The sequence below is a fragment of the Podarcis muralis genome, chromosome 14 (genome assembly GCF_964188315.1).
Source record: "Podarcis muralis chromosome 14, rPodMur119.hap1.1, whole genome shotgun sequence".
Classification (NCBI taxonomy): domain Eukaryota; kingdom Metazoa; phylum Chordata; class Lepidosauria; order Squamata; family Lacertidae; genus Podarcis; species Podarcis muralis.
The window spans coordinates 46,106,606-46,125,657 of NC_135668.1; the positions used below are offsets into that span (position 1 = coordinate 46,106,606).

At 43.5% G+C, this 19,052-nt stretch overlaps 1 protein-coding gene across 2 annotated transcripts; it reads right to left on the reverse strand.

Annotated features, from left to right (window-relative positions):
* Nucleotides 1-2,592: 2,592 nt before the first annotated feature.
* On the reverse strand, nt 2,593-18,366 carry ARPC1A (actin related protein 2/3 complex subunit 1A). 2 transcript variants are annotated; one of them, XM_028706070.2, is made up of 10 exons: nt 18,207-18,366; nt 14,453-14,557; nt 13,755-13,859; nt 9,680-9,902; nt 8,875-8,982; nt 7,797-8,009; nt 7,224-7,299; nt 5,994-6,187; nt 4,814-4,904; nt 2,593-2,985 (listed from the first exon to the last, which is right to left on the reverse strand). In XM_028706070.2, exons 2-10 carry the CDS (start codon nt 14,514-14,516, stop codon nt 2,947-2,949), a joined length of 1,113 nt encoding a protein of 370 aa, XP_028561903.1. In that variant the 5' UTR covers nt 14,517-14,557; nt 18,207-18,366; the 3' UTR covers nt 2,593-2,946. The 2 variants fall into 2 exon arrangements, with proteins under 2 accessions (XP_028561903.1, XP_028561905.1); XM_028706072.2 differs by lacking the exon at nt 4,814-4,904.
* Nucleotides 18,367-19,052: the final 686 nt, after the last annotated feature.

The window sequence follows — 19,052 nt, forward strand, 5'->3', positions numbered from 1 at the left end:
TGGGTGTGATGTGATTGGCCAGTGAGAATGCAAGGGGGGAGTAAAAGATAGAGTGGGAGGTTTTGAAAAGTCAGTTGAGGTTTGGGAGTTGGGAGTTGGGGCTTGTCAGTTGGGAGTTGGAGAAGGAAGAGGGTGGAATAGGCAGTGGGTTGGTCGAGTGGTATTGTGAGAGAGTGAGAGGAATTGTTAGGTTGAGGCAGATAGATAGTTGGATTAATCAGTTTGGAGTTGTTAATAATAATAATAATAATTTATTATTTGTACCCCGCCCATCTGGCTGGGTTTCCCCAGCCACTCTGGGCGGCTTCCATAGAAACCAAAGATAGTAAAATATCACAGATTAAAAACTTCCCTGAACAGGGCTGCCTTAAGATGTCTTCTGAATGTCAGGTAGTTATTTATCGCCTTGACATCTGGTGGGAGGGCGTTCCACAGGGCGGGCGCCACTACTGAGAAGGCCCTCTGCCTGGTTCCCTGTAGCTTTGCTTCTCGCAATGAGGGAACCGCCAGAAGGCCCTCGGAGCTGGACCTCAGCGTCCGGGCAGAACGATGGGGGTGGAGACGCTCCTTCAGGTATACTGGGCCGAGGCCGTTTAGGGCTTTAAAGGTCAACACCAGCACTTTGAATTGTGCTCGGAAACGTACTGGGAGCCAATGTAGGTCTTTCAAGACCGGTGTTATGTGGTCTCGGCGGCCGCCCCCAGTCACCAGTCTAGCTGCCGCATTCTGGATTAGTTGTAGTTTCCGAGTCACCTTCAAAGGTAGCCCCACGTAGAGCGCATTGCAGTAGTCCAATTAGGACTAAGTGTTAGGAACTAAGTGTAAGAAACTGAGAAGAGAAAAATAAACCGAAACCATACGCTTATTCCTGCATTTAAAAATAAACTTGATTATTTATGTTAACAACTGTCTGGACTCCGTGTGTCCCCGTGAGAAGCGGGGTGGTGGCAGCAAAGAAAGCAACCGCAGTGGTGGCACAGGGTCAATAGACCGTGAAACGTCCGGGGGCCCTGTGTGATCTCCACACTGATGTTTAGTTGAAATCTCCTTTTTTGTAACTTGAAGCCATTGGTTCGAGTCCCACCCTCCAGAACAGGAGAAAACAAGCTTGCTCCATCTCCCATGTGACCAGTCCTCGAGATATCTGAAGATGGCTATCGTACCTCCTCTCTGCTTCCCTTTTCCAGGCCAACTCCCTCATCCGTTCCTCCTAAGACTTGGTTTCCAGACTCGATTAGCTGGGTTGCCCTCCTCTACACACATTCCAGCTTGTCAATATCCTTCTTAAATTGTGGCAACCAGAACTGGACACCGTACTCAAGGTGTGGTCTGCTCCAGGCAGAAGCGTAGTAGCATTACTTCTGGACACCTGACTTCTGTTGATGCAGCATGGAATAGCTTTGGGATGTTTTCTACCAGTTTAGGGGTTTTTTGTGCCCCTTTTTATATATTTTTTAATTTTAATTTTTGCAAACCTTGGGGTTCCCCCAAGCACGTTGATACCTTCCCCTCTTCTTCCTCAGTAGCTGTGTAGCCATGTAGCCATTATAACTCAGCACCTGAGTTCACTATTATATGACTGGCAGTTCACCATGTGGAGATTGCAGCTTTACTTTAAGCTGAATTGGGAAACTTCATGGCTTCTCCAACCTGTTTCCATTCCTCCAGTCTTTTCATGAGCCCTGGTGTGTGAAGAGAGTCAAAAGAGCTGCTTCATCTCTCATTTTTGTCAGGGCTAGGACCAGATCCTGCCGTCCTTGGGTGCCTGACAAAGCCCACCAGTGAGAGTGGCCCTGCCTCCCCCTTTTTTCCTGCTCCTGTCTTTTGAGCTGCAGGACCTAGCTTCCATTTCAGAATTTCCCCCAATGCCCCAGAACAGTGCTACACTAGGTTTTGTGGGAAATTAAAAGAGCAACCAACATCTACTTGGAGCACTACTGCTCCAAGGCCCGTAAGTAGAGGCGGCCCACCAGAAGGCAGTTTGCACACAGCCCCTTCCACTGTAGAGGTGATTAGCTGTGCCATTAAGAATATAGGAAGCTGCCTTCTACAATGTCAGATCAATCTAGCTCAGTAAGGTCAACGCTGACTAGTAGCAGCTCTCCAGAATTTCAAGAGTTTTCTCCCAACCCTTACCTGGAGATCCCAAGGACTGAGCTGGGGCCTTTTGCAATGCAGAGAAGATGCTCTATCACTGAGCAAAGTGAAGGTATCACAGAGCAAATGTAAACCGAAAGTGATGTAACTAACATATGGAGATAAGTAGGTAGAGGTTTCATGGCGCAGCACTATCTAGGCCATATTATTACACCATAAACTAATCGCTCTTTCCCAACATTGGGTCCAGCTCCTTACATCCCTGGCCATCAGCCATGTTAGCTTGGGGTGATGGGAGCTGAATTGGGACAGCAGACTGGGGGAGTATTTTTTAAACCCCCTTTCTCTATGCTATCTTCCTACACTCCAAGCACCCCTTGCTATTTTGAAAGATGGGGAAAACAAGAGATCGTTACGCATTTCATGTCACATAGTTCATGCCAATCTGAATCTCTTCCACTGGATTATATGTACACAGGAATTTCACAGAGAACATTTGGAGTTTGTTTAAAATTTTATTTTCTAGCAGACATGTTTACACAAAATTCCCCTTTTAAGTTAGTGATTCATACTTCCTGCAATAAACTATTTTAAGGAGCAGCTTTGGCAAAGAATGGAATGAAACAACCAATAATAATAATAAAAACAAAGCCAAATATATACCACAATCACAGCTGATTTTCAAACCAACACATTTCACCAAAATTGGGGGATGAAAAGGAAAAGGAAAAAAATCCACCAAGTCGTCATTTTCTCAGTGCTTCAAAAAGTGACCTATCTTCACCATCCCTTTTCAAGTCTGTGCAGGTGCCAGAACGAGTTGTCTTGCTAGAGAACAGAGAGCCAGATTTACATGATCCGCAGCCCCTGGATCGAGGACTCTAATGTCTAGAAAGAGAGAGAGAGAGAGAGAAACCATTAGCCATGGCTGCTGGGGGGAAGCTGCAGTTCCATGGGAGTGCAGAACAGAATCCAGGGCACAAAATTCAGCTGTGACACTCTGCTGTTATTAAAAAACAAGGAGGTCAGAATTTCCTAGTCCCTATGAGCAAGAAAATGTGCTCAAAGGCGTGCAGGCAATACCTGCTGAAATTTCAGAACACATAAAAGGGGGGCAGGAGGGAGAGAATATGAGTAAGACTTTTCTGTGGTTACCAATAGCAAGGGGGCTTCACTGCCTACCTAGCTAGCTCTTTGCCCCTCTACAGTTTTGGGGCAAAATGCAAAAAACCCAGAATGTGAGAATTCAGCCTTTTGCAGTGCACAAGTTATTGGGAAGTTTTTTTGTGCAGCCCCGACTACAGCTGCAGTCCTAATCCCACTTTCTTGGGTGTAAGCCCCTGCATTCAAAAGGACTTACTTCTGAGTAGACATGGTTAGGATAGCACCTTACCACTGCTATTATGATTATTTTTTATTATGCTGTCTATTTAAGACATGTTTTTAATGTTGTACACTGCCCTGGGATCTTTTCATAAAGGGCAGTACATAAACCAAATAAATAAAATAAATTTTAAAATAAAAATTCATATGAATTGATGCAAACAGTCACGTCTAATCATCTAAATGAGTCTGCTCGGAGCAGTTGGAGACAACCCAAAAGTGGCAAATGTCTGCCATTCAACATAGGAGTCAGTATGCAGTTTAACATGGCCATGGCTTGAGGACTACAGCTGTGCAAAGCCATGGCAGGAAATATTAGCCTCCAGTCCCCCAACTTCAAGTCTTCCTGTCTAGATCCTGGAATCTCAGGAGACACTGATGAGACAGAGACACCTACTGGGCAGTTAAAGGAAATGACAGGAAGGTTGCACATGCTGAGCAAAATTCATTTAAGCTCCCCCGCCCCCCCCCCCGCCCCAATTCAGCACTCTATTGCAAGAACAGGAAACAAGAGAAGAAAACCATGCACTGTTTTGTACACTTTCCCCCTGTGCATGCAGCGCAGCTTTCAGTGACCCTGTGATCCTCCAGCAGCCTGCTGTGTAGGGAGACCAGAGGACCTACATGGGAAGCTGTCTTAATACTGTTTGTCCATCTACTCTGACCAGCAAACACTCTGCAGAGTATTGGGCAAAGTTGTTCCACATCACTTGCTGTAAGAGATGCCAGGGACTGAACCTGGGACCTTCTGCAGGCAAACCATACTGTGGCATGCACAGTTCTTCCAGTTAGAACAGGACATTGGCCTTATCCAGCAGGTTCTTCTATTAAGAACAACTTAAGGAAGTTCATAGTAGGAGTTACATATCCTTTTTTTGCATCCTCCCCCTGCAGCCAGTTGTGCCCCTGAAAAACCTCTCTTGGGGTTGGGGGCCTTCTTGAACAATGTGAAACAGGGTGCAGGAGAATCATCCAAAACTGGGTGGATGGGAAACTTTTCTTCTATTCATTTCCTTAAATTGATTTCTTAGGATCCAAGGCTTCGCCCCCAGTCCTAGCCACAGCTGGATTATTGCAAAAAGCCAAGCAGAGAGGGGATGGAGGACAAACAAAGCACTACCGAAATTCCTAAAAGGGACAGAAATGACCCCGTTTAACAAAATTAGTCTTGAGTAGCACCATCTGCCAAATAAGCCCTTTGGGGACAATGCCCCCAAAGTTTGACAACAGTATCCCCAGGTCCCTATTACTAAAACGATTAACCCTAGTGCTGGCCTACAAGATATTAACAGCAGGGTGCTAATTTGGTGTGGGCAGTGTTGTCAAAACAGACCTTGAAGTCCCAGATGGTCATTGCTCCATCAATACCAGTGGTGCAGAACTTGCGGCAATCTCGTTTGTCCACCTCATAAATAGACACTTGGCTGCAAGGAGAAAAGGGACAGCTTTAATCCCTGAAGGAGGAAACAGGCTTATTCCAATACACTTAGCACTGGACATTTTGTGCTGTATGAAGAAACAGAATGCGAGTCATTTTTTCCCTTCCTGGTCACAGTGATTGAGTATAACCTTACTGAGCCAGAATGGAGTAGGCAGAATGCATGCAACCTGATAAAAGGATTTCCTCCAGCAGTAACTGCAAAATTACCTGCAGCCACATTCATGTTAGAGCTATTGATTCAAATATTTATACCCATTTTCTATATGAAAAAACGGCAGCTAACCAAGTTATATTTATAAATGACCAAAACACTAAAACACATTAATAAATAAAAGCAACAATACAAAGGAGAAACAGAAGCCAATTATATTTTAAAAGCAGCATCTAGGGGGGGGGGGGACTTGATGGAATAAAAATGGTCTTTGCTACCCATGGCTTGTGGAACTCTGATCTTATTGTGGGTTTCACACTTTGCTACTTGCAATGGAACACTTGTGGTGAAATAAAGTACCGTAAGGTAGCATCTTCTGTTGATCACTAAATGTAAAGAGGCAATATACCTCAGAGAATCAGGTGAGGTAGAGGAGCTACTGGGAAAGGGATGACTTTCAAGGACTATGGAGGATAAAGCTATCAGTGGCTACTAGGCTATGTTCTACCTACAGTGATGGAGGCAGCATGCCTCTTAATACCAGGAGCTGGTTAGCACAAGTGGGGAGAGTGCTGCTGCATGTAGGTTCCGCTTGTAGGCTTCCCCTAAGGCATCTGGTTGGCCACTGTGAAAACAGGAATGCTGGACTACCATGGGCGTTTCAGCTGATCTAGCAGTGTTCATCACCTTCTGACATGTGCATCTTGACCTGGATCTTAACATTCTCATGGGGACTCCTTCCCACATCAGGAATGGCCAAGTTATCTGAAGTGGGGAAGAGCACAGTCCAAGGCTCCTCATGTTACCTGGCAGTGCAGGAAGGAGGGGAGCTGCAATGCTTCTTCCTCTGATGCTGGAATAATACAAGTAACAGACTGTACAAGGCCAGGTAAGCTGCAGCATGAGCCCTGTGCCACCTACGTGATGCTGTTCTGATGCAGCGTCTCCAGAGTAGTGTTGCGATCCTCCGTAGTGGCTCTCTTGTCCATGTTGCGGAAACGTTCCATGGCCGAAATATTGCGTTGTATGCTCTGCTTGGGAATGTCCAGCTTGGAGACAAAGGTGAGGGTACCACGGTCGTCACAGTTGAAGAGCATCGGGCAGCAATCATGGCCCTGTAACAAATCAGCAGAATGTGTCTAGCTGGTGCTCCAAACCTACTACCAATTACTTGCTTGGGCTTGGCCACCTTCTTTTAAAAAGCTTAAGTCTTCAAGCTAAGGGCAGCTTCAAAGGTTACAACTTTCCTACACAGAAATGACTTCCATGAAGAACACCCCCACCTCAAACAACAACAACAAAACAACAACAACAACAACAACAACAACAACAACAACAAACCTTCCTGCAGTTCACCAGTGCGGTGTAGAGGTCAGACTAGGACTAGGGGAGACCCAGTTTCAAATCCTCATTTAGCCATGAAGCTCACTTAGTGACTCTGTGCGAGTCATTGTCTCTTAGCACAACGTACACCACAGGGCTGCTGGGAGGATGAAATGGGTGGGAAACAGCAACATACACCACCTCGAGCTCTTTAAAGGAAAGGCAGACTATAAATAAATCTACCATGTGTTTTGGAAAGTTGTTTGCCCATTATGTATTTGGACAACGCTTAAGATGCCATAACCAAATTTTGCATGATAGTTCTGGTGACCAAGGAGAATGTTTTTGTCTTTGTTTGAATACAAACTGAATACCATTTTCAATTAACATGGTGGGCTGAATGTTTCAAAACTACACTGATTTTAGTCAGTGATTCTATTAGAATGAGAAATGCCACGCACAAGGCTGCTAGTGGAATGATAAATAAACCAACACACATGTATGCATTTCACTGAGGGTGCTGTGAAGCTGTAATTGTTCAAGTTTGCTTAACAAATGGGCTCAACATGTGAATGTGAGAAAAATGGCAATGCTTGTTCATTGCACACAAACATATCTACAACACACATAGTGCCTGAGATAATCTGAAGCTGCTTTAGATTAGGCAATTATCTGTGCAATAATCAGTATGCAATCAAGATATCAAGGCTTTTGAACAGGGCGACTAGTAAGAAGCATCAACAACAACATAACATTAAGTCTTTGCAACTAAACATTAAGTCTTTGTGCCTAAAAAAATGATGCAAGTCAAAGACAGAAGGCACTTACAGCAGCAACCACACTGTTCTCCGAGACGAACGACACACTCAGCAGTGGGAGGAATTCTGTTTTCAATTGCGAGATCCTAAACCCAAGAAGATCACTTGTTAATGATGCATCACACAGAAATCTCATAAACAAGTACCCCTCTTACCAGCTGGTTAGGACAGAAGCTGGAATTATTACCCAGTTTCATGACTGCCTTGGCTCACCTGGCTAGGTAATTTTGATACCGTTTGTTAAAGTATGAACCAGACAGTTAGTTCTGATATTACGCTGTACATTCACCTCTACTTGTCACGCATTAAAACCAGGATACCACTGCCTATGGCCGGGATGGGGAATCTGTAGCCCACAGTTGTTGCTGGACTCCAACTCCCATCAGCCCCAGCCAGCATGGCCAAACATCATGGATGATGGAGCTACAGCATAGCAAATGTGGAGGGCCAAAAGTTCCCCATCCCTGGCCTATAAGTTAAATATGCTGAGCAAATATACATCAGCACATTACTGCATGGAAGTAGGAAGATTATGATCACCATGTCAAGGAAACTCACCCTAAGATTCTGCTACATTACTTACATCATGTTTTTGGAGGCATCTGCAACCGACACAGTGCTATCATGGCTGACCCAGGCCAGGCGGTTGCCACTGGCGGAAAAACTGACACTGTGGACCCAACCACCACTTCCTGCGCCACCAAATTCAGCCATCAGCTGCCCAAAGGGCATTTTGGATCCCCAGGGTGTGCTGGCCGGTTTCTCATCCACTTCCTTAATGTAAGCTGAAAATACTCTGCAAACAAAGAGGCAGAAGAGGGAATTAGGAGGGGGGTGGGACTCAAGCCTACCTTTGTGCAGAAATGAAATTTCTAATTTCATAGGCAACTCAAGTATCAAAGTCAGCAAACTAGCTTCACGTAAAGCTCTCCCAATGTAGTCAACAGCAGTTTCTGAGAACATTTAACATATTACAGTGTTCGGTTTAATATATAAATGAGGTATGTCTACCAAGATAATTAGAGGCCAAGTAGAGAGGCAGAGTGCAAGCAGCTGGCCACAGGAAGGCTGACATGTGACACTAAAACAGGCAGACTTCCTAACCCAGGGGCTCTAGTGCCAAAGAGAAAACTGCAGAAGAGGTGCCAGCTTGTGCATGGGGTGTGGTGCTATGGTTGCAGTTCTACCTCCACAGATCCCATTGTTCCATTTTGGTATGGAAGTGATCAACATGTAAACTGATACAATCCCAATCTGGATTATGGACATCAACCACACAAACTCAACATGGCTGACACTCACCAACCCTTTCACATCTGGAAGTGAATTCAGAAAATTAAAAAAAGGCATGTGCGACAGTTCCCACTTTGAGCATGAACTCCTATTGTTTACATCTGCAGCACAGAATTGCTCTGGACATCGCAAGAGCGGTACTTGTCAAAGCCGGCTGCCATGTCGGCGAACTCTTTGCCATATACTGGAATACTTATTATCCAAACCCTTCCCCCAAATTTGGTCACCTTTTCGCTGCTGCCTCTTGCTGCAGTCTTCCCATCTGCTGCTGGCAGAGCCATTGGACATGCAGGGTGTTAAAGAGCTGCTGCTAATCAGTTTGAACAGTCACCCAAATCCACTTCCAAAAGTGCTTTGCATTCTCTCACCTGCATTTGAAGTCACAGGATCCAGCTGCAAGCAAAACATTGTTGGGGTGCCAATCTAGGCTAAGGACAGTGGAGCGAATGGGCTTCTTAATGTGCTTGCTCACCCACCTGGAGGGGAGGAGAAAAATCAGTAAGAAACTTGTAATCGTTGCTTCAGCACCAAAACAGCTATGCAAAAATTTACCGTATTTTCCCATGTATAACATGCCCCCATGTATAACACAGCCCCTATTTTTGGGGACTCCAAATAAAGAAATCCCCCATATGCACTATCCGTGTATAAGATGACCCCCAATTTTAAACTTGAAAAAAATAGGGGGAAATATAGTCTTATACACAGAAAGATACGGTACTTTTTTCACAAATAATGGGCCTTTTAAAGGAGAGCAACTGAACTATTGAAGTAATTAAGCTTATTCAAGACAGATGTTTTACAGATAACTTGTTAGCTACCAGCTGCAAAAGTAACATTAGTAAGGTATTTGAAACTCTTGTCATACTGAAAGCAGCAGAACTCATTTACATTCTCAAGTAAAAGCAACAAATTTTTTTCCATTCTCAAGCATGTAATGAAAGGCTTTGAGCACACAGAGCTACCCTGCAATTTTCTGGCTTGTTGCCATAATGAGATAGAGATTCAAAATGGTTTCACACCCTTTAAAATAATGTAGAGGAGAAAAAGATTTAGACACTGAAGCCTCAGAATTTAAGATCTCACTGACAACCAACCAACTATATTTTAAGCTTGTCACTGATGAGCAAGCTGAGGAATGAGAAGAGAAGCAATCTGCATTAGGCAACTCACCAGTCATTTTCAGACTCAAAGTAGCACACAGATATGAGTCGAGCTCCACTTCCAACAGCAAATTTGTTCTCCAAAGGAGACCACTTCACAAAGGTGGCCGCTCGGTTGATCCTCAGAATCACCAGTGTTGGCTTCCACACTCCGTCTTTCTGACTCCAGACGTAAGCGTTACGGTCAGCACCACAAGTGACAATGCGGTCGCTCTTGGGGGCCCAGTCAATGCCTGCAAGTTTGAATACAGTTTTGTTTCTTTGATGCCACATCTTATTAATCACGCACTGCAATCCTACCACCTCCTAGTCATTAAATTTTTATTCTGCATTTCCTCCATGACAGAACTCCAGGTGGCATCCAGACATTTCCGAGTCCTGCTTAGTTTTAGCAAAGTTGCTGAATCAGGTCCCTTTAGGGTGTCCTCAAACCAGGAGCTAGTAATCCACTACTTTAACTTTAAGTCACCATTTTAAGATCAGTACAGCCTCTGTCTTCAAATCCATCCATGGTTAGGTTGGTGTTGTTGTTTTATATACTGTATTTACATTTATATGATCGCATGCCTGGGTTTATGTGATCCAAGGCTAAATTGGAGGCTGAGTCACATAAAAACAAAATGAACAAAGCACCATGTTTCTTGCTTTGCCAATATCAAATATTTAACCAGAAGAACACCTTTCATATACTGTAGATTTCAAGTCCTTCCTACCTTGGAAGAGTCATGGACAGAAACAATTATGGGAGCATAAAACCCCCACTCAAACTGAACAGAATTAAAGCAAATGTGTGGTTAACATACAGCTAAAGTCCTTATTCTTCCACTAGCTTAATTTCAACTTCAAATAGGTCAGCTTCACAATGTTGCTAAAAGTCACAGTGGCTATGACTTTAGTGAGTCTATAAGGAAAAGGTGTTTTGTAGCCATCGAGTTGCCACTCAGTAACTTCTCTAAGCACATACTGTATTGCTGTTGAATTGCTGGAACTGTTAAGAGAGCACCCATGGTCCATTTTTATCATGATGGGGCATTTAAGCGAGAAGTGGGAAAGCTTCAAATTTATGGCAATGACAACTTGCTCCAGAAGAAAGGATATGAATAGAACCCTCAAATTCCTGGACAGTATAAACAATCCTGAAATGAACTGGCAACTAACATGCCTGAAATAACCATCTTATAAACTCCTCTGTTCCTTCTAATCATGTAAGCAAATCCCAATGAAAGGTTTTACTGGGAAATATCTTCAGACTGGAGACTTTCTCGGAGTTGAAGGCAGTTTGAAAAAAGGATTCCTGGTTGCAATGTGTACAGTAGACTCATCTCTACAAAACCGCTTTATGTATTCAACACACTGGCCCACTTCGCATGTAACATGAAGTCAAACGAAAGCTTATTGTGCTCCCAGAGAGGAGATTGCGAGCAATTTGCTTGTGCACCGATCTAAATCATATTAGTGGCCCAGACAAGCTGGAAGCCAAGGACAAACCTTGGTTACAGCTTGTGGCTTGTCTGGAAAGAGCTAAACCATGAGCCTGAATAGAGACAACATGAAAAGATACACCCTCTCCTCTTTGGCAGCCTGCATGTTTACTCGTTCATGCTAAGCCATGGTTTGGATTAACAAGGACGCTAACAAGGACACTGCAAAGGGTGTTTAAGAAGGGGCAAAAGGAGACTGTATGGGAAGAGTGGTGCCTCTCTCAAACCACTGTCTATAAAGAAATAGCTGGGCCTTTATCAAAGCAGAATTTAGACAACTCCTGCCTCTGGGTTCCAAGAACCATTTCTTTGATTCAAAAATGCAAGTTATTGTAGAATCCAGTTTTCCCCCTGCAAATTCAGAGCTCTAGGAGGAGCTTGGTCTCAGCAAAGTACTGTGGTTGCATTACCTGAACAGTTGCAACTTTATTCATGGGCTTTCAAAAATGTTTTACAATGCTTGGTTTTCAACTACATATGACCAATGCAAACAGGGCGTCAGATGACAATGTAAATATGCATACTCTTGATATGATGGTAACTAATTCTCAAATTAGTTTCCAATGCTACAGTTTTAAAGAACCAACAATAAATATTGCTAGTGTAAGATAGTAAGTCATATGAAAATGTTTCTGAGCAGGAATGAAGATGAATTATTTGCAACCCTTTGGGGAAAGGGCCAAAGCTCAGGGGAGGAGTACATGTTTTTCTTGCTGAAGTTCCCAAGCTTAATCCACAGGTACAGCAGAAAAACCCTTGCTTGAGACCATTGAGCTGTTGCCAATCACCACAGATCGACGTGGACTGACGGTCTGAACCAGTAAAAGGCCGCTTTCTGTGTTCCTGTTTCCCTGTCTGCACAGTTCACCCAATATACCATTTCTTACTGGATCCTACCTCCCTTTAGGACTCAAACTGCATCCATATCTAGGGGCATGCCTGCTATTGTTGCTGGAGCCTTCTAACAACAGATTACTGTATATCAAATGAGAGAATTCTATTTATATCTTCCTTAAGATACTAATAGTGAATTCATTCTCCAAGTGGGGATCTTTACTATGTAGACAAACTGGCAGCATCTATGCACAAGACAGAGGAATCAACACGTTCACGGGAACACCAAGGTTTGCAGACATACAAACACACACACACACACACACACACACACACACACACACACAGAGTGGACTGAGTACGCTTGGTGGGAAAGAAGTTATGTTTGCAAATGTGGTGTGCATCCCCCCCCTCAAGTCACTGTGCTTTAGAACCCGAGTAAGCAAAAAGATTTCCTCATTTTTTATTAGAAAGAGAATCCCAAAATAAAAGTCAGGTATAGCTAGCGCAATGGTGCTCTGGGTGATGGAACAAATCCATCTGCCTCAGCAAGATGCTATTTCAGATCTAAAGATAGCCATTTAAATGTGAGTCCTGTACAGCTCTCCCACATCTTCCTGCAGTATAAACTAAGCCAATACTCTCCCTGTGCACACAACATAAAAGCTCCAAAATGGTTCCTTGTGATAAATTATTACAGTACAGAGCTCCTTCACCAACGCTATATTTCCATCAGCCTCTTTATACCTACTGTGCCAAATCCTTCCCTTCAAGAAGCTCAGGGTTGCTTATGTGGGCATATATCATTTTTGTGTCACAATAATCCTTGGAGGGAGGTTAGGCTATGTTACAATATGCAGAATCGTGGCACAACAAAGATGTACAAAAACTGCATGAAATGCATTAACAATGCATGCCAATGAAAGCCAGGTTGTTTTAAAACACAAATTTAAACTGAGATATCACAGAATATTAAGATTAAGGTTTCATATACAGTAAACAGACATCTTTTAATTGCTTGTTTTGTATTACCTTTTCACTTATGAGTTTTCCTTGAATGCTAAGGAGAGTCAAGGAGGCAGCAGTGTTGGATTCTCTTGCTGCTAAAATGGCTTCCTAGAGAACAAGAGTTACTATAACCTAATGCTACAGTAGTGCTCATCATTTACTGTCTGATACCACTGCTTCCAGGCAGGCTTGCTGTTATAGGAATCTGCTGGCCAGCAAGAGTGTTTGATGCACCTGAAAGAGCATCAGAGGTAGCATGGAAGCCCAGCCTCCAATTCAAATATCCCTCAAGGAGAAGCGAGTGTCTAGATAAGCAGGCAGGGATAGAGTCTAATGTGAAAAATGACAGTAGCTGTGGAAGTGCACATCTGCATTCTAGGTATGCAAGGTATTCTTCCATAGCATCTTAAGTATTTACAAAATATACATGCTGCTTTTCAACTTCCATTCACAAAGTGGTGCACACAAGAAATTTAAAATAGTTCATACGAACAACTAAAACAAGCTATTACTTTGGAATGGGGCACAAATCCATGAAAACAACTCCCAGTCCCCAGGCAAAACCCTTTTTGACAGCAATTGATAGGTGTTTCTAAGAGAATCACCTGGATGGACACAGCTAAAATCACAGCATGGCAACTGTATTGTTTTATTCAAAATGAGAAGAAGCAATTAAACAGGTTGACTTCCTCACTAGATGCGCTTGACTCTTGCAATATTCAAAGGCCCAATAGTCAAAGCTGCAGCTGAAAATTCTCTTACCTGTGATGTGTCCATTGTGCTCTTTGAGCTCATGAGCTTTCACCCACTGGTTCCCACTCTTCTTATAGATGTGAACTTCATGATTATTAGGGCTAATGGCAATCTCTGCCAAGAAGATGAATTGATTAGTATAAGAAATAGTTCTATTTTTAAGTAAGAAAGATTCAAAATAATAATCATAGCATATTCAGGAAACTTGTGAGGAGTCTTTCCAACAAAAACTGCACTGAAAATAAGGAAAATCTAAAGCAATGGCACAGAAGCAGAACCCATAAAATAGTAGAAGCAGAAATGTAATCCAGTCACAGGCAAACACAGGCCACCAAATGCCTGTGAGAAAAGGAAGAGTACTTTAAGGGCTCAACTACATGGAGGGGGAAATGACTCAGGGGCTGGACGTTGTAGGTGGTGAAAAGATTAAACAACCTTATTCACTGCTTTTATGGGGAAATGCTCCCCCCCCCCTCCAAAAAAGCCTGCCATTGTGATGAAATTACAGGGCACTCGTTTTGTTTTGCCCCAATATTAGTGGGCCAAATGAAGAGAATCCAGAATCTTAGTACAGAACCTCAGATATTGGCAACATTAGTTTTTTTCAGTAAAGAGTAGTCCAGCTATGTGTATTCTGCAGCCAAGCTGGCTTTTCTGCACCAGTTTATTGTCAGATATGAAGTCACATGAATTAAGATAATACTCACGAGTTCGGTCCCTGTTCCAGGCGTGACAGGTTATTGGCTCTAGTAAGAACTGATGTAGAGACATTCTGAACAAGGAATGATCTTAAAGCGTCAAGAGGGATGAAGCTGAAAGGAATAAGCAGAAATGTTTTAAATTTGATGTTGCCCACTTTTGTATTCATCCAATACTAAATGCTGCTAAGACAGGAATGTGACCCTTCAGATGTTGCTGGACTCCAACTGCCATCTGAAGAAGTGTGCATGCACAAAAAAGCTCAAACCAATAACAAACTTAGTTGGTATCTAAGGTGCTACTGGAAGGAATTTTGTTTGTTTGTTTTGACTACGGCAGACCAACACGGATACCTACCTGTAACTACATCATTTATGATGGGAGACATAGGTCAGCAACATCTGGCTAGTTCTGACTATTACACCCTCACTTGTACTGAGTTTCTAAGTGAACTTAATTCCATCCAAGCTTAAGAAGACAGTATAAGAAACTCACAAGACCACACACATTTACAGGACCTGCCAACTTTTAAATGGGAAACTTCTATTGGCATTATTCATTTAGCAACCTCAGTATGCAGAAGCTTAAGTTAGGAGACAAAAGACCTGCCTCAAGATGACAATTTACAATGTCATGAGTAGGGCAGAAAACTACCGTAAGTGTAGCTTCATAGCCAGCATATTCCACTGAGTGACTGCATCTTAAAAGGTAAGAAAACTGAATCATCTTAATGTGTATGTCAAATCGATGACTCCTATAGCTTGGAATGTGCACTGAAACCACAGCATAATGGGTGCAACAGTTAAGTCATCTAAAATTATCAAAATTTGCAGCTCCCCACCCCCAGCAACCTACACTTCTGCACAACTACATCACTATTCTCCCAAGGGTTACCCACACTTTGAGGAACCACTTTTACATCATATGCATTGAAGGAAAACACTAATGCTATCATCCACATCCACGCCCACTGGCTGCTAGACAAAAGTGCTGAGCAAAGTAAAAATCCAGGCAAAGACAAAAACAGATGAAAGCAAAGAGAAACTCAATAATAAATCAACTTTAAAAAAGAAAAAAGAAAGACCCTAACAGTTCATCACCTGCAATGGAATCACAGAAGCACCAAAATACCAAGCCAAAATATACTGCTTTTAAAGCTACTGTAATTATTTCCAGTTAAAGATATAGTTTTTCCAAATCACATTAGTGTTGGTTGGAAATTGCTGGGTGATTTGGACATTCAGCTGATCCCTCCTTTTTCTTACCTTTGGGGGAAAAGTCACCAGGGCAAACTAACTGCAGTGAAGCAACAAAGGGGAACATAAAGTTCAGTTCACCTGCATTCCCCTTTTTGATGCTAATACCAGATAAATACACCCTGTTTAGTTTGTTAGTCATGGTGCAGCTATAGCAGCAAAACCGGACGCCTTCATCTGCCCCACCTGCAATTAAACATGTACCTCCCATATCGGTCTCTACAGCCACAGCAGGTGCTGTAACTCTCCAATGGTTTGACTTCACCCCTGAAAGTGCCCTCCTCCATTGTCTCTGCAGACAGATGCCACCAACAAAACCTAACTGAGGCCAATCTCTAGGCAACTCACAATCAATCAAGCTAGGGGCATAAAAAATATTGAAAGCAAAAAAATATTGAAAACCACCACAATGAAAATTTAAACAGCTGGCTGGATATACAAAGCATAAAACACCAGCTTTCTGGGGTGGAGGAAGAAACTTATTTGCAACCCAGAATGGCAGTAACATAAAGTCTTGACCCAAGTGGATGGAAACTCCAGCAAATGTCTGGGTGAAGAGGAAGGTGTTAATCTGGCGTCAAAAAGATGTCAGTGTCACCACCTGGGGCAGAATGCAAAAGGCAAAAGAATGCAAAAGATGGTGATAACCAAAAAAGTACTCTTCCTTGTTGCCACACAGATGTGTTGCTTTCCACATCTCACAAATCTCACCTCCACCAACATTATGAGATTTTTAAAATCCAAGCTCATCTCACCACAATACCAGCTATCCAAATCAGGATTTTTATATTACTTCCCAATGAAGATGGGCTTCAGCTGGGAAGAAATGCCACTGGGGGAGGTGGGAGCTTAGGGGTTTTTATTTGGAGTGGAGTGGAAGCTTTTCTGAACATGGCAAACATGCATAACATTGACAACAGTTGAAGTGTAAGGTACAAATCAGCTCACTAAAAATTCCATCACAGTAAGAATCTATTATAGATCGCTTTATTTCATAAATTTATACACTGCTTGATTCTCAAAGTAATTTACAAAAAGAATAGAATAAAAAAATTACTGATAAAAACAGCTATGTAAAACATTCAAAAAAATTAAAGTCAGTGATAAACTAAAAAGAGACTAAAAAACACATTAACATTCTACGTATCTTTTAGCAAGTGCAGAAAAGGGTACAGTGAAGGTGACTTGCCTGTTCTCAATAGGCAGGGAGTTACAAAGTGTGGGCGCTTCTACACTTAAAGTATCAAATTCTTACAAATGCAGAACAGGTATTATGTGACACCTGTAACAGTGTCAGTTCCATCGACACTTTGATTTAAAGCTTGGCAAATATTAAGCTGACTCCATTAGCGCTTTTTACTTCTACAAAAATTTGGAAGCCAAAACCCATTCCTCAAGACTACCTAGATTTCTTCTCAAACAGGAAATAAAGGGAGAAGTCCTATGTCTTCTTACTAAGACTATTCAGCTCTTCCAAACACAACAATGAACACAATCCCTGTATTAGAAGGACATTGTGATGATGGTGGAACAAAGGCTGCCCTCCACCTTTGGCACCCTCATTGACAGGGCTGCCATAAAGGGGAGATGCAACGTGCCTGTGCTCAGAGATGCCCTGCAGTTCCCCAGGTGACGCCTCCCTCCATGTACCTGTTGCAGAAATGGCCATTTACTAGGAAAAAGAACAATGACAAATCAATACATAGCGAACCTCTCTCTCAGTTGCCCATAAGGGCAGACTGGCAGAATGAGAGCCCAGCCTTATTACCTAGTAGGCAGAGGCCAAACAACACCAGGGATGAGAGCAGGAAATGCTACCTGAATCATCCTGGCACTAGAGGGGCAAAGTGTTATTTCCATTTGTCATACTAGACCTGGATGTGACTTTTTCTGTGAGACAATTTCGAGTGTGGCTACGAAGCAAACCCTGTCATATTCAGTGCTGCTTATTCCCAGACATATTTGCACAGGATCGCAAGCTTTATCCTATCACAGCACTGTTTTGATGTGAACGGGGCTCTGGCCTGCTTTGTGCATTTCGAGATAAATATGCCGATAAATGTGCCTTCTGTCTGCTGTCAGCCGCTTCAGGGTAAATGAAATGAATTAAGGGTTTGCTGTGAAGGAGGGGGGGAAACGAGGGGGGGCAGAGAACGAATATACACCTTGCAGTGAGGTCAAAAGGAAAAAGCAGCAGGAAATGCATAAGAATTCAATGCAATAAAATAAACATGATAAATACATACAGGTTCATTTACTAATTAATTCATTTATTATTATTATTGCAGCATTGTTTTAATGGACGCATAATAGCCTGGCAACCCCCCTACCCCCAATTACTGTTCCCATAATGGAGTGGGGAGAAGGGCCTAGGGGGTTATCTCCCCCCCCCCCCCAATTTCCCCACAGCCCAGAGGAGGCGCTTCACTCGCCCCCCCCCCCTTAATTAGGATGGAGGGAAGAAGGAAACCAAAGGAAATTAACCCCTTCTTCCCCTTTCACTCACCGTCCGGGCCTGAGGAAAGCGGCGGGGTGCGGGGGCCGGGGGCGGCTCGCGGACTCTGGCCAGTCAACGCGACTCCGCTCCGAGCGGCGCTCTCTGAGGGAATGCGAGGAAGGCGCGGCCGCCAAGCAAGGGCCCGGCTCCGTCACAGGCCCGGCCCCCGCGCGCCTGCGCAACGCGCTCCCGGAGCGCCTCTCTCGCAAGGCGCATGCGTCACCAACGGTCGACGGAGCGGCCACGCTCGCTCACGGCGCCTGCGCCGAGTGTTGGGTTCGGACAAGGTTGGAAGCCCGGGCTGCATTCGCTTACTGCGCCTGCGCTGAGGCGCTGCCGTGGGAAAGAGGCAACCAAGCAAGTCAAGCAAGCAAGCCGGCTCCCTTGAAGAGGCGGGTCTTTCACTGCGACTGCGCAGATAAGAGTAGGTGGTTCGGAAAGCGCTTCCTCGTAGTGCGCTTGCGCAGGCAGGTGCCATATTACACCTGCTCCGCACGTGGAAGAGCTCGGTTGTCTAGCGTGGCAGCATCGACGCTGTGGAACTCTCTGCCTCTTGATATCAGAGCCTTCACCGTATTTTTTTCGGTGCCTGCTGAAAACATTCTTGTTTAGATAAGCCTATCTAGTAGTTCAGACAGTTTGTAGGTGTTTTAATTTGTTTTATTTATACTGTAAACCTCCCAGAGTGGCTGGGAAAACCCAGATGGGCGGGGTAGAAATATTATTATTATTATTATTTACACTTTGTACATTTTGAAATATGGTTGTAAACTTTTTAGTAATAATTCTATACTTCTTCTGAGTCCCGTCCCCCCCCCCGCAAAACAAATTGTGACATAAATAAACGAAAAAAGC

Excerpts from the sequence above, each read along its gene's own strand:
- ARPC1A (XM_028706070.2), bottom strand. The coding sequence starts at position 14,516 with ATGTCTCTACATCAGTTCTTACTAGAGCCAATAACCTGTCACGCCTGG. Across the intron at positions 8,983-9,679 it reads TTTGAGTCTGAAAATGACTG|GTGGGTGAGCAAGCACATTA; the intron begins GTGAGTTGCCTA and ends CCTCCCCTCCAG. Across the intron at positions 8,010-8,874 it reads TCCTGTGACTTCAAATGCAG|AGTATTTTCAGCTTACATTA; the intron begins GTGAGAGAATGC and ends CTTTGTTTGCAG.